The 23,039-nt window shown below is 37.7% G+C and overlaps 1 protein-coding gene across 1 annotated transcript in view; it reads left to right on the forward strand.

Annotated features, from left to right (window-relative positions):
• CHMP4C (charged multivesicular body protein 4C) overlaps window positions 1–21,142 on the forward strand; it is a 29,507-nt gene extending 8,365 nt beyond the window's left edge. Inside the window, exons 2-5 of the mRNA XM_005563628.5 lie at window positions 13,011–13,188; window positions 15,308–15,422; window positions 18,428–18,581; window positions 18,766–21,142. Of these exons, the coding sequence (XP_005563685.1) occupies window positions 13,011–13,188; window positions 15,308–15,422; window positions 18,428–18,581; window positions 18,766–18,830 (512 nt within the window). The 3' untranslated portion in view covers window positions 18,831–21,142. The remainder of the gene's footprint in view (window positions 1–13,010; window positions 13,189–15,307; window positions 15,423–18,427; window positions 18,582–18,765) is intronic.
• Window positions 21,143–23,039: the final 1,897 nt, after the last annotated feature.

A 23,039-nucleotide genomic window follows, 5' to 3' on the forward strand; every position in this document is an offset into this window, starting at 1 on the left:
GGAGATTCTGTCTGGAGGGATCTGGAATAAGGTTCAGGATCTTGGTATTCAAAGACTGGGTGATTTTGAAGTGTGTAATGTTTGGAGGCTAGTGGATGGTCTACGGTTTTTCCTTGAGTCAGTATCCAGCAACCAAAAGAAAAGAAGCCTATGAAATTATTTTGGTATTTTTCATAGCTGTGAACTCATATTGGCTTAGAGTAATCATCATCTTCTAACTCCTCAGAAACTGGAGCATTTTTGTTCTAGAATTTTGCTTTTAGTGTGTGTGACACAGTTTGCTGATGGATTGTAGCAACTTCTAGAAGAGCAATTGCTACTGTTTCTTATGTTATATAACATTACATCTAGTTTTTTTCATGAATTTGGAGCAGTATTGTAAATATTTAAACATTTATTATTATTACTCATTTAAATTCCACAAGGATGAAAAGCACTACATTTGGGGAAATATTTACATCAAGCAAATAATAAAATTCCCTTCATTTATACTATTTTGCAGTTTATTGAGTCAGCCAAAATAAAGTAGAATAAGTTAGAAAAGGTATTACTAACACCATGATTATGCCAAAGTAATGGGATTTACACAGTTTCAAGGAATTATGGCAAGAGAGTACTATGAGCTTACCTAGACATGTGCTTAGTACAACTAGTTTATTTCTCGGTATTTAGGACTACTTATTTCAGGTGATTTTTTAAGATAACAGAAAAGTACCACATACTCTAACCAGTGATAAGTAAGACAAGGGATCTAATACTCAGTTAAATAAAAATTATAAGGTTTGGCTTTGGGGGTCAGCTTTGGAATGGGTAAGAATTATCTATTTTGGCATTCATTTTTTGTACTATGCCTAAGTACATGTGAATCTGTTTGTACTTTTAAGGAATAAAATTATCATAAAACTTAAAATATACAGATGATGTTATTTTTAAATATCACATTCTCAATCTGTTTTAGTAAACTTAACTAGTTTCGTTTTTTTTTATTGTTTTGTTTTTTTGAGACGGAGTCTCGCTCTGTCACCCAGGCTGGAGTGCAGTGGTGTGATCTCAGCTCACTGCAAGCTCTGCCTCCTGGGTTCACGCCATTCTCCTGCCTCAGCCTCCTGAGTAGCTGGGACTACAGGCGCCCACCGCCACACCTGGCTAATTTTTTATATTTTTAGTACAGATGGGGTTTCACCGTGTTAGACAGGATGGTCTCGATCTCCTGACCTCATGATCTGCCCTCCTCAGCCTCCCAAAGTGCTGGGATTACAGGCGTGAGCCACTGCGCCCGGCCATTTGATAGAAGTTTTAACAAATACACAGTTAGTTTAAAAGTTTGCAGAAGAAGAAAAAATAAAATTAAAAAACCCAAACAAACAAAAGTCTGGGTTAAATATGAAACACACAGTATGCCACTCTTTGAATAATTGACTTTTCCTGTACTAGACATTTTGATTCTTTACTTCAAGCAGCTGGTACTGATAGGGAATTGCTGGTTGGAAATATTTAGGACCCTATCCAAAGCTTCTAAGATCATGGTTTAAAGCAGTAAGAGCTATTATACCTAGACCAATGGCTCTTCTAAGCACTGCTAAGCCCTTTTTTCAGGTATTTCTAATTTGTAGGAATTTCCAGGTAGCTAGAAGGCCCCACTACTATTGCTCTGCACAGCCTCCATCATCTCTTCCCCAATGTAGGAATCTAGTGACTTAAAACACCAACACTGTAATCACTACTTGCAAAACAAGACAAGCCCCCAAAAAGCACGCAAATGAGAATGGTAATTTTAAAATTACAGGCAAGGAAAAGTAGGTCATTTTCTGTTAACAGCTGGGAAGCCTTGCATTAAAAGTTAAACTCTTGATTTAAAAATTAAAATTCAATTTCAACTATCTCGCTTAAATGAAATAAAGTTTACATGTGTATGTTTAGCCTAGATGGAAATTTGGAGGAGTAAAATTACGCAACTAAATATTTAACACACACTTTGGACATTTTATTCTTTATTTAAATATGAAGTCTTAGTGAATCTTTTTGGCTCTATCACATGGTGTTATATGCTACATAGTCATACTGGGCGCGTCTCATTTGCTGTAGTGGTAACGTTGTTCAACAGGCCTTGCTTGCTTAGCAGTGCTATTTACATTATCATTTCTTTCTCTATATTTAATATGTATAAAGTGAAAGCAAATATAACCTTGGAGTTGGAACAAAGATATTACTGTAACTCAAAACTTCTACTGTGTTAACTGTAGAAAAAAATTATGATCGTGGTCAATTAATTTGCAAGTATTTCAAAGACCCCATATATAAGAGCCTATGCTTTATTATTTTGTGAGCAGTTTGAAAATGTTTATTTATGAAAACTATATTGATTTGTTGGTGTTACTTGTATTTGAAAACATTAAAGAATAGTATAGTTCATCACCAATTTCAAGGTGAATCTATTCTTAAAGAATTTCAAATACTAACAGTCAACTTGAGGAACTATACATTTTTAAAGATTTTTTGACCTTAGGGTCTCAAAGGAATAGTCATAGAAACACAGACAGTGAGACCTGAAAGGGGCTAAAGGAATACAGTTTTCTGGTTCTTGAACTTCAGGTGGTAGAGCACCTGCAAGCCACAGGCACAGTACTATGAAATATTGCTGCATCATATGACTAAGGAATACATTTTTACAAGTAGATAATAGAACCATATTAAATATATATATTATATATAATAAATTACATCTGTAGGTACACACATCTACTTTGTAAAATTAAGCATAATCAGCTATTTCTGGTTTTTTTCTGTTAAAATTTGCTGGTTTCATATTTATACTTAAAAGATACTCTAGATGATAACAGGCCCACAAAGTTTACCAATTTGTGGGGTTATTAATAACATTAGCAGCAAATAAAAAACTCATTTATTCAATTAGTTATATATTCTGACTGGTATCAAACAATTAATTGGGTTTTTACAAAGAATATCAAATAGATTTTAATTAATGTATTGGTATGTTCGTCGAACATGTTAATTTCTCTTGCCCAGCAATTGACTTCTGAAGCAATTAATTATAAGAGATGAGAATTTCAGTGAGTATTTAAAATAAGTCTATTATGCAAGCATATCTTCCTTTTTTGACAACTCAAGGCACTTTTAGATCATGAACTTCCCTTCTCAGATTTACCTTTTTTCATATTCTCTTGCATGATATCCTGGTAGCGAGAAATGCCTCATCTTCAAAAACAACCTCAAGCTCTTTAGAATGAAGAGCATCATTTCTGCTGGAAAATAACCTTAATTTCCTTTGCCCATTTGCTATCTCTCTGGAGAAGAGAGAGGGCACTGATCATCTTTTATACTTTATAGTATTAATCAATCACCTTTTTTATTTTTTCTCCTCTTTTATACTTTATAGTATTAATCAATCACCTTTTTTAAACATGAAATTCAGTCCAAAGTTACTAGCTTGCTTGTAGCAATATTGAACTTCCAAATGCCCTTATAATATCTCTTATTTACTTTCTGAAATCTCATTCCTTTTTACTGCTTTCTCAGGCATCTGCTTTAGCATTATATAATCCTATATATCACTGTTGTGTGTTGGTCTTCTTCTAGATTGCTATTTACCCTCCCTGTGACATTTAATATTGATGAGACCTCCAGAAATATGGAAGTTACATATAAGATTCAGCTGCTGTGGCAAGCTGGAGTGCAAATCTTTAAAACGAAGATGTGCTCTATATTTAAGGTTTATAGTTCCTAATTTCTAATATATCTCAGTCAGAAACTTTTCATTGGTATGAGATTTGTAGTAGGAGAAAGGGTTGGCGGATGGAAGGAACCTGTTGTGTAATACCTTTTTATCATTCATGTTCTTTATTTACCAGTGTGTTGAGTATACATGTAGACAGTCACCGGGAACTTTATCTACATAGAAGACATGTAACCATATTTCTTTCCATATATGAAAAGAAACGGTAATGTAAATAGAACTGTTCACCAAGTAAGGCCTGTTGAACAAGGTTACTGCTACAGCGATTTCTGCGAAGCCTTCCCTAACCCTACCAAGAGAGCCTGTAAATTATTCTGCGTACCTATTGCACCTTGTACATCTATCTTCTTATTATCCTCTACATCTTCTCTACTACTTGAGGTGAAGAATGTAACTTACACATGTCAGTATCCCTAGGAACTGTGCCTATAGCATAATAGGTGCTGGATAAATGCTTGCTGAATGATGAATAGGTGATTGCCCATTTCATATTTTGTCTCTCTCTCAGACTGTAGCCTTATTTCTTTGTCCCTCCAGTGCCTAACACAGTACCAGACATGTCATAGATCTTTAATACATGCTTGTTAAGTGACTGAAATAAATGAATACAGAGTATTTTTTAAAAGTGAAGAAGTTCAGTGAAATTCATAATAGGATGCCTCTGGCCACATGGGTGTTAAAATTTTCTAATATTCCCCCAGTTCTTTTCAATCTAACCTGTAACACTGAGCAGATGTATTTTGTTTTTATTTCATTTGGGAAATGTCTATGATGATGCTTATTCAGATTGAGCTTTTTGAAAACCAAAACAATTGCCATAAATAGAAGGTATTGTTTAATTAATGAGGTGATTTGTATATGGGTAAGAACAGGGCTTACACTAAAGTTCCTCAAATAAAACATGATCACGAGCCTTCCCAGTTAAAAGCAAAAAATGACATAAGCAATTATGTGTGACATGTCTCTTAAACATTCTCATATCTGGGCTTACTCTTCAGAGCCTCATCTTTTAGGCCTTCTCTAGAGATCATTCCTGGGACAGAGAAGAGCTATTATAATGCAGTTTCATATTTCAAAAACAGGTTTGTCTGTGTTCACTAGATATAATGATTCCTAAAAGGTTCTTCCTGTGTGCTGACTAATGGATTAACAATACAGACATTTATGTACCCCAAATGAATGAAGAACAAGTTGACTTTTAAAACCAAAACGCCCTATACATTACATGAGCAATGAAACTGAAACTCTTTTCTGCTAGTTGAAATTATTTGGCATAAGTGACTGAAAGCCTTCCTCCCTTGGCAGCATAGTGGAGTTGCATAGGAATAGTTAAATTTTGGTTCAAATGGGTAATTTTTGCATTTTAGTTCCAATCCCCAATGGGCTGCTGTAAGGACTCTTCACGTATCCTGTTAGCAATAGTACATAAAGGACGTTGTTTTGCAACTCTACTGCTGAAGGAACATCACTATTATGCAAGGAGACAAAAACCCTGGCTGTTTCTCTACCACAGAGCAATACAGTAGATTCCTTTGTCTTAGAAAGAATGTTGTCCAGGTCTCACCAGCTGCCTAAAAGCACATACAGGAGTTTGGAAGATTGAACTACACCTTCTATACAGGTTAAATTTCACAGCTCTGAAAATGTCCTTTTAGGCCAAATCAGGAATAATGCTTGATTTGCAGCACTTGTTGCATGCCTTTGAAAATATACAGTTGCTTCTTTCCCAAATTGTTTATTAGGGAACAAGGTTAAGTCCTGTCCGGCTCATGACGTATCAGTGGCATCATCATTTCATATAAGAAACAGCTCACTGAGAGACTCACACTTCTTGGCTATTTGAAACAAAAGCCTCCTGTCTTAATGTTTGGGAGAAGCTTAACGTGCCAGGCAGAAATCACAGTAAATGTCAAGTATACTAGGCTTTAATCCAGCCATGCAGAAGTTACTGGTTTCATTCACACAGGTTTTTAGAAAAATTTAAAATAGCATGTAAAAATTGGGGAATTTTGCACGGAAATCCAGATTTCTTGCTTCTTTTGAACATGTGGTAGGCTGGGACTACAGGTCTACAAGGCAGCCTGGCACTGAATCCCAGCAGTGCTGCTTCCGTTAGATCAGGTTTATGATCCCAGGTCACTGGGGTCTCCAGTTCTTCCTCTTGACTCCCTTATACTGAGCCCAGTGTCTGTTGCTCTGTATTGCCACCATTGCACTAGTTTTTATTTTTATAGAAGAGAGACATTTCTTTTTCTTTCTTTCTCACAGGCGAGAAAACAAAGAAGGCCTTTTCCCTGACCTTCTAGATGCTTCACTTAATTTCATTACCTGCCTGGCTCCCTCTGAGTTTGGGACTCTGGTTGGGCCAATATGTATGGGAATTACAGTGTAAATTGAGATCCCAAGTGTTGGTGAATTTTAAAATTTTTCCAAAATATTTTGAAAAGCAGAAACCATATTAAACATAGGTGTTTAAAATTATGCCCAAACCAGAACTTATTATTACTAATGACTAACAATTTCATTAGTCATTAGTGAGGTTCAGTGTCATACCATGAGAGTCCCACCATGTGGTTCTGACAACCTACAAAGGAAATGATGATGATAAAGATCCCTAATATTTAGTAATCACTCACTATGTGCCACTGCACTAAACAATTTATGAATGCTATTTCATTTACTTCTCAACAACCAAATGAGTTATATCTCCATTTTTCAGTAAGCAACTTATGTAAAGCCACATAGTCTTACATATGAATGAGGGAGCCTAGATTTGAAGGTAAACAACTCTAGCGCATGATGTTCTATCGTTGTCTTCTAGGTACTATTGTTCTTGTCAATCAGGTGGGGGAACGTCACTTAAGATGAGTTCAGGTCATGCATCACGATTATTACACACAGGTATTAAGTGGTTTAGGTAGAATTAAAACATAGGTCTAGAGCTTCAGAGCTCCACCCTTTATACCAAATTGCTTTTCTAGATTTTCAGAAGATTATCTAAAATTAATTTTTACTAAGAAATATGACATTTTTTAAATGGAGAACTTAAAAAATTGCTCAAAAAAAAATATGATGTCTTAGGGTCGATGGGTACCAGTTCGGTTCCAAATATGTATAGATACTGAACCAGCCTGACAAGATAGGGAGGACATGCACTCTGAACATTCTACTTCCAGGTATGTTGGGTGGAGATGTATATTTGCAGTTTAGCGTCTTAGGATACTCTGCTGAATAATAATGTTGGCTGTACCTATTGAAATGTAGAAATGTTTTGTAATATTATGTTTCTGTTGTGATGAGGTATGGTAAAACAAATGGGTAATTTGTTATGTGGTAGTCTCAGAAATAAGATATGCAAGCTCAGGGCTGGGCGCGGTGGATCACGCCTGTAATCCCAGCACTTTGGGAGGCCGAGGCAGGTGAATCACGAGGTCAGGAGATCGAGACCATCCTGTCTAACACGGTGACACCCCGTCTCTACTAAAAATACAAAAAAGTAGCTGGGCATAGTGGTGCATGCCTGTAGTCCCAGCTACTTGGGAGACTGAGGCAGGAGAATTGCTTGAACCAGGGAGTCAGAGGTTGCAGTGAGCCAAGATTGCACCACTGCACTCTAGCCTGGTGACAGAGTGAGACTGTCTAAAAAAAAAAAGCAACCTTAGTAATTATGAATGTTGTATAAATTGCTACTATTTATTTACTTGCTACATCCCTGCCATTCACAGGGACTGTATAAGATGTTTTCCATAAATTATCACTAGTTCTTATAATCACCCAGCCTGATATAATCCCCATTTTCAGAACAGCAAACTAAAGCTCAAGGAAGGGATGTGACTTGCCCAAGAACACACATCTATGAAGTCATGGAAGAAGGATTTGCACTCTGGTGTCAAAAGGCCACACTCTTTCCATTATACCATGCTGTCCTTGTTCTATGTGCAAAATTATCAAATTTATTCACTGACTATCTATTCATTTTATTTCTGTAAAATGGCCAATATCTATTCTTGGGATTCTTGTGAGAATTAAATGTGATAAATCACATAATGCACATAAAGCATGATTTAGAGTATCTGGTGGAGGGAATTTCTAAGTGGCAAAGTGTTCAAAGGGAAGCAGAGCATAAAAGTTTGGAAAATTTGCAGCCTGATGGTGTAATAGAAAAGAAAATCTCATTTTCTGAGGAGAAATTCAAGCTTGCTGCAGAGATGTGCATAAGTAAGGAGGAGTCCCATGTTAATCACCAAGACAATGGTGAAAATGTCTCCAGGGCATGTCAGACACCTTTGTGGCAGCCACTCCCATCGTAGGCCTGGAGGCCTAGGAGGGAAAAATGGTTTCCTGAGCCTGACCCAGGGCCCCCTGCTGTGTGCAGCCTAGGAACTTGGTGCCCTGCATCCCAGCTGCTCCAGTTAAAAGGGGCCAAGGAGGCTGGAAGGGAATCAAAGGGCCCAAGGTACAGATTGGGCCATGGCTTCAGAGGGTGCAAGCCCCAAGCCTTGGCAGCTTCCACATGGTGTTGAGCCTGCAGGTGTGCAGAAGTAAAGAATTGAGGTTTGGGAACCTCTGCCTAGGTTTCAGAGGATGTATGGAAACACCTGATGTCCAGGGAGAAGTTTGCTGCAGGGGCAGAGCCCTCATGGAGAACCTCTGCTATGGCAGTGCAGAAGGGAAATGTGGGGCTGGAGCTCCCACACAGAGTCCCCACTAGGGCACTGTCTAGTGGAGCTTTGAAAACAGGGCCATCATTCTCCACACCCCAGAATGATAGATCCATCAACAGCTTGCACTGTGTGCCTGGAAAAGACGCAGACACTCAATGCCAGGTGTGAAGGCAGCCAGAAATGGGGCTATACCCTGTAAAGCTCCAGGGGCGGAGCTTCCCAAGGCTGTGGTAGACCACCTTTTGCATCAGCATAACCTGATATGAGACATGGAGTCAAAAGAGGTCGTTTTGGAACTTTAAGGTTTAATGACTGCACTATTGTATTTTGGACTTGCATGGGGCCTGTAGCCCCTTTGTTTTGGCTAATTCTCCCATTTGGAACAGGTGTATTTACCCAATGCTTCTACACCCATTGAACTTGCTTTTGATTTTAGAGGCTCATAGGCAGAAGGGATTGCCTTGTCTCAGATGAGACTTTGGACTTGGACTTTTAAGTTAATGTTGGAATGAATTAAGACTTTGGGGTCTGTTGGAAGGGCATGATTGTGTTTTGAAATGTGAGGACATGAAATTTGGGAGGGGCCGGGGTGGAATGATATGGTTTGACTGTGTCCCCACCCAAATCTCATCTTGAATTCTAGTCCCCACAATCCCCATGTGTCATGAGGGACCAGGTTGAGATAACTGAATCATGTGGATGGTTTCCCCCATCCTATTCTCATTATAGTGAGTTAGTTCTCACAAGATCTGATGGTTTTATAAAGTGCTTCCCCCTTTGCTAGGCTCTCATTCTTCTCCTTTGGGCTGCCATGTGAAGAAGGACGTGTTTGTTTCCCCTTCCACCATGATTGTAAGTTTCCTGAGGCCTCCCCAGCCCTGCAGAACTGCTAGTCAATTAAACCTCTTTCCTGTATAAATTACCCAATCTCAAGTATGTCCTTATAGCAGCAGGGGAATTGATTACTACATTCTCCTTGTAGCGATTTTTCACCTCCCTGTTTAGCTGTATTCCTAAGTATTTTATTCTTTTCATTGGTAAGCCTCTGTTGAGTGTGATGTTGTAAAAAGGACTTTAAGCCATTTGACTTACAAAATTATTTCAGTTCTTTCCTAAAAGACAGATTAAACAAATTTTCTTCTATAAAAAAGTTTGTATATAACAAGGAAAAAAAGAAAAAAAAAGAAAAAATGTAAGTGCTGTTCATCAAGAACTTAAATTGTGGTGTTATACCTGGAGAGGGAGTTGGAGCAGAGCTTGAGGATCCCCAAACCTCCACAGTGGGCAGGAAGGGGTGAGGAAGGACTGTCACCACTTATAAGAAAAATAAAGATGTCCCATACCTAGAGGCAAGCCTTTCTTTGGTAACCGTAGTAATCCTCTGCTTGTGTACCTGCCCCACCTTTTTCTTACAAAGAGCTATGGGCAACCTTCCCTTTAGGAGAGAGGCCTTGTGGGGAAACACTCTCACATAACGACAAGATGCACAGCCACTTAAATGAACTCTTCCAGTCTGTCATAATATTTATAAATATGAACCTATAATAGATCAGAAGAATTTTGAGGAAAGGTAATTGCATGAAAGAGAAGAATCAAGATAAGCAACACAAACAATGGAACCCAGGAGAACAGAGGTAATGTCAGAAATAAAATATGTTACAAATAAAACTAGTGTTAGTATCTTCAGGGAGATTAAAGAGGCAATTACATCTATAAAACAAGAATAGGCTGCCATTAAAAAATGAGCAACTAAAGAACAAGTTTTTAGAAGTTAGAAACATAATTTTTTTTAAAAAAGGTAAAAAAGTAGAATGAATATTGCTGAAGACTAAATTAGTGATCTGAAAATAAAGTCAAGGAATTCTCCCAGAACATAGATCAAAAAGACAAGGAGGGCTGGGTGTGGTGGCTCACACCTGCAATCTCAACACTTTGGGAGGCCAAGGGGAGTAGGACTGCTTGAGGCCAGGAATTTGAGACCAACTTGGGCAGTATAGCAAGACCCTGTCTCTACAAAAATATTAAAAAAATAGCTGGGTATAGTGACATGTGCCTGTAGTTGCCGTTACTCTGGAAGCTAAGGCAGGAGGATTGCTTGAGCCAGGAATTCAAGGCTGCAGTGAGCTGTGATTGTACCACTGCATCCAGCCCGAGTGACAGAGTGACTCCATGTGTCAAAACAAAAAATATATAGGATAGAGCCAAAGAACACAATGTTCGTCTTATATTATGGCATTTCAAAAGAGAGAAAACAATGTTTTCAGGGTGTGTGTGTAATTATATATATAATTAAATAAAAATAATAGAAATTTCAGAAGAGAGTAGACAGAAAAACAGGGGAGAAAGGAGTGATAAAAAATAATAGGATACAATTTTTTCAAGTTGAAGGAAGATTTGAATCTTCAGATTGAAAATACTCACTGAATGCTCAGTTGGAAAAAGCAAAAAACAAAAGACACATACCTAGATGCATACTGGTTAAATTTTGTAACTCCAAAGTGTAAAAGAAAGTCTTTAACATTTTTGGAGAGGAAATAAGAAAAGAGATTATCTGCAAAGGGATGAGAATAATTTTATTATCAAGCTTTTAAAAAGTTAGCTATTCAAAGATAATCTTTTGAAGTATTTTGAACCTAGCATTCTGTAAAAATCCAAACTGTCACTCAAGTTTGAGGCAAAATAAAGACATATTCAGACTTACAGGCATTCAAATAATTTATATCTATGCACCTTTTCTGGAAAGTGTAATACTGTAAGTTTTACTCCAGTAAAATAAAGAAGCAATCCAAGAAAGAGGACAATATAGAATACAAGAAGCAATAGTAAGAAATTTATAAATGATTGTTAAAATTGTGTCTATGAAGCTTAGGACAATTGTTAAGAAAGATTTCCTTAACATTGGAAAGTGTAATAAAAAAAAAAAACTCTGTGAATCATCAGGGACTAATAAAATGGCAGATTCTTTCAGTCAAACCTTTCAGAGTTTGGAGTGGGAAGGGAATCTTATTTGGGAACAATAAATTAGAGATACTGATTAATTTTCAACATAGAAGAAAACTTGTTTAATTATATGTGTCTTAAGGGTATCCATTAAGAGAATAAATTCAGTATATACAATTGTCCAACAATTAAAGGGAAAAAATGAACAAAGAAAATTTAATGAATCTATATAAAGACAAGAAAGCAGAAAGAAAACAAAAAGCATAACACAGAAAACACAAAAAAGATGACAATAAAGAGATGGTATTAGATGGCATACCAGTTACTAACTACAATAAATAAGACCGAGTGAAAATCTTACTTAAGTAACAGAGACTATCTAAATGGGTCAAAAACAATCATAAAAAGTAAACACGCATGTAGAGTAATATAGGTGTCTTTAATATGTATATAAAATCGAATAAAAACAATTTTGAAATAGTGGTGTATGTAAAGATTTTTACAGACAAATTGTAATAAAAAACTGGCATATTAACTTAATAAAACAAAATGGAATTCAAGGCAAAAAAGAATGAATGGGATAGCGAGTAATACTTGATTACAATAAAAATCCACCAAGAAAGTATAATGGCTATGAGTCTTTGTGCACTGTAGAAAAAGCACTGGAATGAATCAATCAAATCTGTTGCAATTACAAGTATAAGTGGGCCAAAACAGAAGAGAGAGTTCTCTCCAAAATCTCTGTTGTGATAACTTACCTGCTTTACACTGCAACCATAAAACCATTTGAGTTCTTTTGCCAATTCCATTTAATTATCACTTATTTTCGTATTAGCATTCTGCTGCTGCTCTTTTCGTGCTCTCTTCTGAAATGCATTATGAAAACATATATTTTAGGGCCTTTTTTGGTTGCCTTCCAAGGTGCCACAGTCAAGAGGGCTCTACTTGTTTCGTGGTTTCAGAGTGAGGCAAGTTAGGTTATCCTACTAAAACGTTAATGGGAAGATTATTTGGTTATCATTTCTCTGAAGGCCCTGCTCTTTTCTCTCACCATTGTGCCATCTGATCCTTGAATACAACTCTAGCAGTGCTGAATTCATGGATGCTCACAGTTAGATGTAACCTCAATAGCCATCTCAAAATAATTTCAGACCAAGACATACAGCTCAGCATTCTAAGTTCTTGTTCCAGCTGCCACTGTCTTCCTTTAAGCAAGTCACTTCACTTCTCTGGTCTCAATGAACTTGCCTTTAAGAAAATGGAGCTAGAATCAACTGTCATTAAGGTCTTTACATTCTCTAAAGGTTTGCTTTTCTATTGAGTGATTTTTACTCATATTTTTATCCTTTTTCTAAAATCTGACATTGACAAAACATTTCTATGGCATATGTTTTGGAATAGGAAAACTGACTTTCCATCTGCTTACACTTGCCAGATCTTTGGAAGAAAAGAATATTAAAATATTGGAGACGATACTAGTTGGTGTAGGTAATTGAGAGGACAATGTGAGTCATTCATTTCTCAGGTTTATTTTGGTATATTCATTGGCCTTAGGTACAAGCAGGTCTAAGTCCATAGTGGTGCTGAGCAAACATCTCTTGAGTTAGTGTCTCTTTCTCTTTCCTAATAAATATAGCTTCTCTCTTATTTAGCTGCATTACAGGCACTAAAGAGGAAGAAGAGGTTCGAGAAACAGCTCACTCAGATTGATGGCACACTGTCTACCATTGAGTTCCAGAGAGAAGCCCTGGAGAACTCACACACCAACACTGAGGTGTTGAGGAACATGGGCTTTGCAGCAAAAGCGATGAAATCAGTTCATGAAAACATGTGAGTGACTCTGGTCTTCCTCTGAATCATAAATTCCCTCAGTGTTGGGAAGAACTTTTGGAACCATATGATGATTTTGGCAGGAATGGGTTTACTCATTTGAGGCTCTTTGACATGTTGAATAAAATACGTCTCAGAGAAAGATTAAAGGTTATAGCAACAACAACAAGAAAGACCATGAAAAAAGAAAGGGCATTCATTTTTGCCTGTAATGTTTCCCGGTTACTTTATGATTGCTGGAAACTGTACCTCTAAATATTTTAATTCTACAGTTTAAAAAAGGCTTCAATTTCAACCTGTGTGAGGGTTTTAGATCTATGGGATAGTGGCTGTCAAACTTTGGAAGGAATCAGAATCACCTGGAGAATAAATAAAGAGAACACAGATGCCCAGGCTCCTTGAACTTGCAAAGTGTTTGGGTCCATGTGATTCTGATGCTAACTAGTGTCTGAGAACCACTGACACAGAAGAACAGTCATGAGCATGGATTTCGGGGTCAAATTTTCTGGGCTATAATCCCAGGTCAACTGCTGACTATCCCTTGGGCAAATTACTATACCTTATTCAGTTTCCTTATATGTAAATTAGAGATGATAATAGTACTTACTTACCTCGTGGTTATTGTGGGATTCGATGAGATACTAGATATAATGCACTTAGTATAGTTCCTGGCACAAAGTGAGCACTCAATAATTAATATTCACAATTTGCTTTACATTCACACTGGGCAATATGTCTGGGACCTGATCCTTTCCTGATACTGGACATGATAGTGGAACCTGGGCCAAGGATGCACAAGAGCAATGAGTGCCTAAGAGATGTAGACACATTTCCGTAGAGTGGGAAAAGGTGAAAAAGGTGGCAGTTGGGGGCAGTGAAGACAACCGTGCCAACATTTTCTTTTCTGAATAATTCATTAACAATCAGCCTTCATTTTGACAGCTTCAGGGAGACATTAGATTCATTATCACAGTCAAAATTCTCTACTGCTTTTGGATACTAAAATGTATTACAAAATCAGCCTTTCTCTCCAGGCAGCTTGGCAGCATCATACCATTGTATTACATTTGAGAAAAATTTGTTCCCAGGCCCAAAGTTTAGCGATACATTTCCTTTTAGAAATAAATATATTTGTTTTATATTTATTATAAATAGGATAATAAGGTTTAGAGATAAGGGATGGTCATAAGGAGGTAAAAGTATTCTTTTGGATTATTGCATGAAAATATGTCAAAATAGCTCTTATAGAATCAGAGAAACTCACAAAAAAATTACTTCCACTGGGAATCAAACTTTTGATATTTAGACTACTTAATAATGAGGGACATTGTTACTTCTCTTATATCCAATCTGTTTGGCCTAGTTTCAGAGTTGGAGGAATTATTCAGAGACAAGCTACTTTAGAAACATTCCAGAACCTGGCATGTAGACACTGAGATGCTTAGGCGGGTGTTTAGCAGCCAGTGAAGCTCAGGTGTTGGAAAATGTCTTCAAAGCGGCTATCCATCCTGAGCCAGTGGCTACCTAGATTTATTTGCTGCAGTTGCCGATTCTTCTGAGGGCTGTATAAGTTTAATCCTGCTCTCTTTAGTAACCTCTCAGGGCATCACCGCTATGGGAAAACCCTCAGGGAGCCAGGATCTCAGAGCTGCTAAGTGTTACAGAAAATAGATCTCTAGACCCAGCGTTTAGCTTCAACAAAGGGCTGCTGTCAGATAGGGGCTCCTGAGAGCTGCCAAAAGCTCATTTGGTTCCAGTGGTCCTGGTGGTCTGTGGCAGTGTTTCCTGCAGAGTTGATACACAGCAGCATGTATTTAAATTTGTCATATGCCCTACCAGACAAAATTTCAAAATGGGTCTATAAATACTGATAGTTATAAAATACTTTTATTTTTAGTGAGTTCCAAATGTAATAGGTATTTACTTAATGTTTGTAATATATGGATTTTTAAGTTTTAAGAATATAAGTGATCTTTAAAGTTTATAAATATCATCAGGAATATATATCCTACTCAAATAACTAAGAACGTATATTAAATGAACTGCCTTTTAAATATAGGATTATATCTAAACTCATAAGTTAAAATTCTAAAATGTTCAACAAAATATGATTTCCCAGGGATCTGAACAAAATAGATGATTTGATGCAAGAGATCACAGAGCAACAGGATATCGCCCAAGAAATCTCAGAAGCATTTTCTCAACGGGTTGGATTTGGTGATGACTTTGATGAGGTACGTAAGCCAATATGAAGAATGCAGGATTGTGGCTGCTGTAAAGAGTAGGTTCCCGTCGTATACAGTAGGCAGCTTCCCTTACTACTGAAAGAACAAGTGATATTTGTCAGAAAGGTACTTCCCTTAAGAGAAAAATAAAGTGTTAGTAGCTCTGATTTAAAGGAAAGATTAATATAGTTTGGCAAACAGCCACCTAGTTAAGTTTTCAGCTATTAAGGAAAGAACAGCATGTGATTATGTAAAGTTAGTGACTTTTAATGGTTGAAGCCTAAACAGCCCCATTACGAGGAACTGAGTGCTCCCACATCTGGGTAAAACAAAGTAGACTTTGTCATTCTGCATGAAACAGACGTATCATGCTCTGTAGCTGTTAAATTAGAGGTTAGGCTGCCTCTGTTTATTACTCAGACTATGAAACCAAATAAATGTGGAGTGGCATTATTAACACACACATTCCATTTAGATTAATCAGTCCAATAATACAGACAGACTATAATTATAATGATGATGTCTGCACTGTGAATTTCAATTGTTCTGCTCAAAGCACACACAAGTGGGACTACTACAGATATTACTACTTAGGAATATTTCCAAAGCTTGGATTAGCATGGCAAAGAATCCAACTTCCTGCATATATGTGGTATTAAAAATAATACGTTTAGCAAGTAAGACCTGGTTCCGTGGAATCCCCAAAGATGAGAATGGGGTATCAACACCTTTTAAAAATGGTGTAGATTGGCCGGGCGCGGTGGCTCAAGCCTGTAATCCCAGCACTTTGGGAGGCCGAGATGGACGGATCACGAGGTCAGGAGATCGAGACCATCCTGGCTAACACGGTGAAACCCCGTCTTTACTAAAAAATACAAAAAACTAGCTGGGCGAGGTGGCGGGCGCCTGTAGTCCCAGCTACTCGGGAGGCTGAGGCAGGAGAATGGCGTAAACCCGGGAGGCGGAGCTTGCAGTGAGCTGAGATCCGGCCACTGCACTCCAGCCTGGGCCACAGAGCGAGACTCCATCTCAAAAAAAAAAAAAAAAAAAAAAAAATGGTGTAGACAAGGAGTCAGCAAAAATTTGGCTTGCAGGCCAGATTCTTCCCATGACCTGTTTTTGTACATCCCATAAGCTCAGGATGGGTTTCACAATTTTAAAGTGTTGTAGAAAACGATGACAACAAAGGAGACCATGGGGTAGAAGAAAACATGCAGCCTGCAAAGCCTGCAATATTATTATTTGGACCTTTACAGAAAAAGTTTTTCAACTCCTGATGTAGACTAATAAGCATCTAATGAGTACATTATGATATGGTGGAAAGGACTCTGGGCTTATGTGGACATCTGGGCTCTATCGTTTGTTAAAAACTTTGTGTAAGTCCCTTTTACTTTTCTGACTCTTAGTTTTCTTATCTATGATAATGAAGATTATTGGATCACTGGATTATCTCCAAAACATCTTAAGTTCTAAAATTCTTTTCTCAATGGTCTTAGTGTTTGGTACCTAAAAGATGAAAATGGTGGAGGAGACAATTGCTCAGTTGTTAACATATTGCTAAAGAAAATATTAATATGTTTCTGCTGCTGTTGATAATGATGACGTATTATTGGCAATTCTGGGCATACATTCGGCATAGGATAGCTTGTTTTGCCGTTACTATATTTATGGTATTTGTCCCTAATTGTTTTGTGAGCAGAAATAGGACACCAGGGTATTCATTCTGATGCCATTTTATTCATATGGCCTGTGGAGATCCATCAAGTACACCACTATATTGACTGTGCTATTTCATACGGCCCAATGCTATACACCTTCATATTTTCTTTTCTTTTTATGAGGTGAATTTAATAGAGGTCAGACAATCTTTAGTTTGCTGCAGTTCTGATACCCACTGCTTAATCAAATGTTGTGTTTGGCTTAAATATCTTCTCTCTTTCCCCACATTACCCATTCCCCTTTACTCTTTCCCCACAATACTCACATTAATATTGGATAATTATTTGTTTATGTGCTTTCCTCCCACATTTGAGTGTAAGCTCCTTGAATATAGGGAGTGTTGATTCAACTTTGCATCCCAGCACTGGGTTCAAAACCTGTCCAGGAGTCAGTGCTCAATAAATTTGTTGAATAATGAATGAATGATTCTCTCATTTGTTATTCTTCCATGAAAGAAAAATCTACTTGTTTGAATATAAGGTGTCCCAAGTCATTTCTAATAGTGAGGACCTCATAATTCTGTCAATGACAAGTTTAGTTGTGACTCCCAAACGCTCTCTGAGAGGGGTTAGACTCCGCTTGAGGACTTATGGAGCCAGTGAGATCTGAACTATCTGAGTCATCTCAGAATTGGCATAAGGTGACTTACATCTTTAAGGTCTCAAACTAGCCTTTTCTCTCAAAAGTTTTTGGAACAGAGAATAGTTTAAGATTAAATCAGACTCTCTCAGACTATTGCTAAAAGAAAGAAATACGGTATACCTATCTTGAATTGAACTTTTCTTAACCCAGATGCACAGCATAATTTATATTGGCTTTGGTGATTTGATAAAAGAACCATAGTATCTTTGATTCTTTTTACTCTCTGTGCGTTATGGTTTTGCTATACCTGTTGTTTTATTTTCTACAGCATTCGCCCAAAGAAAAACATTTATTTCCACCAATTAACATTTTGTGGATTCTAAACAGTAGAAAAGAACACATTGGAAAGATGACAGGCAAGGTGTAAATTTCCCAGAAACTGTGGGGAGGTTATATATTCAGCTAGCACAAATTACTTGAATGGCTGTTTACTGAAGTATTAGAAGATTAACTACAACAAATTTGCACAACCCAGAATATTCATTTTTTAATCATTGCTCAGTGTTGCAAAAAAGACTTAGTTTTAAAATAAATATTCCATTTCACTGGGTTCTCACATATCAATTGGGTAGCAGATGTTCTTGTTATTGTGTTTGAGGAAACCCACGTCTTGAAACGTTAACTTCGTAGTTCTTCCTTTCTCCTGTGTTCAGGATGAGTTGATGGCAGAACTTGAAGAATTGGAACAGGAGGAATTAAATAAGAAGATGACAAATATCCGCCTTCCAAATGTGCCTTCCTCTTCTCTCCCAGCACAGCCAGATAGAAAACCAGGCATGTCCTCCACTGCGCGTCGATCCCGAGCAGGTCTGTTACCCAACTCAACGACATGTGGTCAGAGAGTTGCCTAAAATGATAGCCAGGCCAATCCTTTTTAGCACATGTTTTTGATTTCATATTGAACATATTTTTATATGTAATTCATACCTGTTTTCTATGCTGAAAGTGTGAATCTCACCAATTCCAAATTTTTATCTATTTTATGTTCCAGCATCTTCCCGGAGGGCAGAAGAAGAGGATGATGATATCAAACAATTGGCAGCTTGGGCTACCTAAACTAAAACGCATTTTTTGATACGTAAATTAATGAGCTATAGATAAAAATACAAAAAATGTTTTTGCCAAGTTCAGAAGTTAACAAAGACTCTGTTTTATAATCATACTGAATGAATAATTGTGTTTTAAGCCTCCTAAGTAAAAGTAAAAAATGCGTCATTTGTATACATATACTCAGTGATGGAGGCCGGGCACGGTGTCTCACACCTGTAATCCCAGCACTTTGGGAGGCTGAGGCAGGTGGATCACTTGAGTCCAGGAGTTCGAGTCCAGCCTGACCAACATGAAGAAACCCTGTCTCTACTAAAAATACAAAAATTAGCGGGACATGGTGGTGGGCACCTGTAATCTCAGCTACTTGGGAGGCTGAGGCAGGAGAATCGCTTGAGCCCAGGAGATGGAGGTTGCAGTGAGCTGAGATCATGCCACTGCACTCCAGACTGGGCAACAGAGGGAGATTCTGTCTCAACAACAACAACAAAAAAGATGCATTTAGTATAGCTGGGAAAAATAACATTATTTCCTATGCAAATGATGTGTATCCATGTACCCATGGTAAATGTAAATATACTGTGTCTCTTTTGGGAGCAACTTCTAGTAGAGGAGTCTTTCATGAGTCTCTACATAAGTAGTTTCACTTGAGTTTTGCAGTTTGAAATCTTAAAGGAGCTTTAATTGACATTTATTATACCAATTAAACTTGGAATGGGGCAATGGATGCATTTCCCAAAATGTCTGAAAGCACTAACAGCTTACATTGCTGAGTGAGAATCTCCTGGGTGTAATTTAGCCACTTAGGGATCTGCGTGAACACTCCCAGGCCGTTATGATGCTGTTATGGCTTCAGTGTATAAATGCATGAGTGTTGTTTCTGTTCTGTTTGATGCTCTCTTGTATATTTATTTACACTTTACAGAATATTCCTTGTAAATACATAAAAATATTGGCAATTAAAAGTGTGTATTGAACAAAATGTTGGCCATTATTATTTTTAAATGAAAATAAATTACAAAATTATGGATTACCCATAATAGATCATGGACCATCAAATGACAAATATCATTTAATAAGATATTTTAGTATTCTTGCCAACATTTTGCTTGCCAACATGGTGGAATGGAAAGAGCACTAGACCTGATGGTAGGAGTCCTGGGTTTCAGTCCCTGCTCTGACACTAACATGAGCCATAGACTCTCTGAGCCTTTGTTTCTTCACTGGCAAACCTAAGAATTGGACTGGATGATTTCTAATGATTCCATCCTGCCACAGACCTTTTGCACATTCTGTTCTCCTTGGCAGTCTTCCTACCCTGCACAGTGCAGGTACCAATCTTACTTATTCCTTAAATCTTAGTTAAAAATGTCCTTGTTTTGGGAAACTTTGCTTGATTGCCCAGACTAACTCAGATTTTCCCATAAATAATGGTTTGCTGTTGCAGTGCTCTGCCTTCTGTTATTTCTTACCATGGTTTATATTACATATTTTCTTGAATGATTCTTTAATTATTGTTGCTCTTCCCTGCTGAGCTGTGCTAACCATGAGGGCAGGGACTGCATTTCTTTTAGTTCAATAGTTGATTCCCAGCATTCTGCAGTTTCTCATCGGCAGGCAATCAGTCAATATTTATTAAATGAATGGCAATTAACTGTTTATATCTTTCGGGCCATGGTAGAATAACAGGATCTAGATTTACCTTATACTCTTAAACAACTGGAAAACTGGACAAAATACAGGAAACAAAATTTTTTCAGACATTGGACAACAGGCAGCACTGGACAATGTTTCCTGGGAAGAGAAACCAGTAATGTGAGCACTTCCATGGCCCCAGCCCCTGCCTACACAGGGAAAGGGAACCCAAGTAGAGCCTGGTAGTCTTGCTGAGTTGAGAAAATTTGTGGGGAAGAGTGCTAGAAAGGAAGTTTCTGCAGAGATTGAGATTGAGAGAGAGAAAGAGAGAGAGAAAGCCATAAGCCAGAGGGCATGAGCTATCTATGGTCTGAATGTTTGTGTACCCACCCCCTAAATTCATGCATTGAAATTCTCACCCCTAAAGTTTGATAGTATTAGGTGTGGGACATTTTGGGAGTTGATATTATGAATGATTAATGAGATTAGAGCTCTTATAAAATAGGCCCAAGGGAGCTCATTCATAACTTTCCTCCATGTGAGGACACAGTAGGACACAATAAAGAAGGTGCCATCGATGAACCAGAGAGTGAGCCCTCACAAGACACCAAATTTGCTGATATCTTGATCTTGGACTTTCCAAACTCCAGAACCATGAGAAATAAATATCTGTTGTTAATAAACTACCCAGTTGATGGTGTTTTGTTATGGCAATCCCAGCAGACTGAGAGAGAGAGAGAGGGAGACAAAGAGAGAGAGAGAGAGAGACAAAGAGGGCAAAGTGGTGGTGGGGGGATGGGGGAAGAGAGAGAGGGAGAGGCCAGAACTCTGGAACTGAGCAGAAGAGTACTTTCAAATCTTCCTCTGAGAACCAATCTACATACATGTGTGAGGAAACTACTGACATCAAGAAGAACTGCTGGGAAGACAGGCGGATCAATCTCCAGAGCACACACAGGTCCGGGAATAGCTTATACACCCATTAGCCAGAGTGGAAAGACCTCCTAATACAGGAGGAATTAGGTTCAGTTCTCAGAAGGGTATTGCTTCAGTAGTGGGGCCATATTATCCCTAGACTAAAGAGCAGACCCCACAAAGCCTGAAAGCAAACCTCAAAAGTATCAAATGATTCCAATTGACTAAATTGCATCCCAGAACAAAGCCCCTAAATACTTAAAGAAATATAAAAACTATCAATTAACAATAACACAATGAATAAAAGCTTGGCACCCAATAGCATAAAATTCACAAAGTCCAGCATTGACTTTGTTCAATGTTCAAGCATGCCAAGAAGCAGGAAAATACAATCCAGAACCAGGAGACAAACAGTAGGAACAGACTGTGAAATGACAAAAGGCAAGATTTTAAAACAGCTGTTATAAGTATACTCCATATGTTCATTAAGATAGCTGTAATGAATATACTCCATATGTCCAAGAAAGGAGAGGAAAGCCATGATCATGATGAAGAGAAACGTGGAAAATATTTTAAAACACCCAAATTGAAGTTCTGGAGATGAAGAATACATGATCTGAAGTGAAAAATGCAGAATATCATGGATGGCATTAACAGCAGATTGGACACTGCAGAAGAAAAGATGAGTGAACTTGAAGACATAGTAACAGAAACAATTCTAATTAAGATACAGAGAAAGAAAAACACTAAAAAAAAAAAAAAAAAAAAAAAAAGACAGGAAAGAACAGAGCAAGAGTGAGCTGTGGGACCATATCAATCAGCTTAACATGCAGGTAATTGGAGTTCTGAAATGGTGATGGTGGGCTGGGTGGATGAGGGGCGATTTGGCAGAGGAAATAATAGAAAAAAACCTTTGAAGAAATAATGGCCAAAAAAATTCCAAATATGTTCAAAATTATAAACCCACAGTCCAATGAAATTCAACATACCTCAAGCAGAAGTCCCTGTATTCTTCAATAACAAAAGTAATTGTGGAATGTTAAAATGTCGAAATCTCATGAGTGAAGTCTGGGACTTGTCTGAATATCTCTCCTTACTCTAGTTAAAATACACATGCCTACCCAGTTTAGCTAGACCCGTGAGATCCAAAGAGAATCCATTAACCACGTGAAATGAGCACTCAATAAAGGCTAGTACAATTGAGAAACTGAATTTATAATTCCATTTAATTTTCATTAGTTTAAATGTAAAAACTGACACGATTCATTTATTTAAAAACTTTAAGTGTGTTCAGAACACCTTGGGTATTTTATTTTCTTTCTTTCTTTTCTTTTTTCTTTTTTTTTTTTTAATTTTTAATATGAGGTTTCACTGTATTGCCCAGGCTGGACTCAAACTCCTGGGCTCAAGCAATCTTCCAGCCCCAACCTCCCAGGTAGCTGAGAATATAGGCATGTACCATTGAATCTACTTTTTTTTTTTTTTTTTGAGATGGAGTCTCGCTCTGTTACCAGGCTGGAGTGCAGTGGTCTGATCTCGGCTTACTGCAACCTCTGCCTTCTGGGTTCAAGAGATTCTCCTGCCTCAGACTCCTGAGTAGCTGGGACTACAGGCGCATGCCACCACACCCAGCTAATTTTTGTATTTTTAGTTGAGATGGGGTTTCAC

Source organism: Macaca fascicularis, chromosome 8, assembly GCF_037993035.2.
Source record: "Macaca fascicularis isolate 582-1 chromosome 8, T2T-MFA8v1.1".
Taxonomy (NCBI): Eukaryota; Metazoa; Chordata; class Mammalia; order Primates; family Cercopithecidae; genus Macaca; species Macaca fascicularis.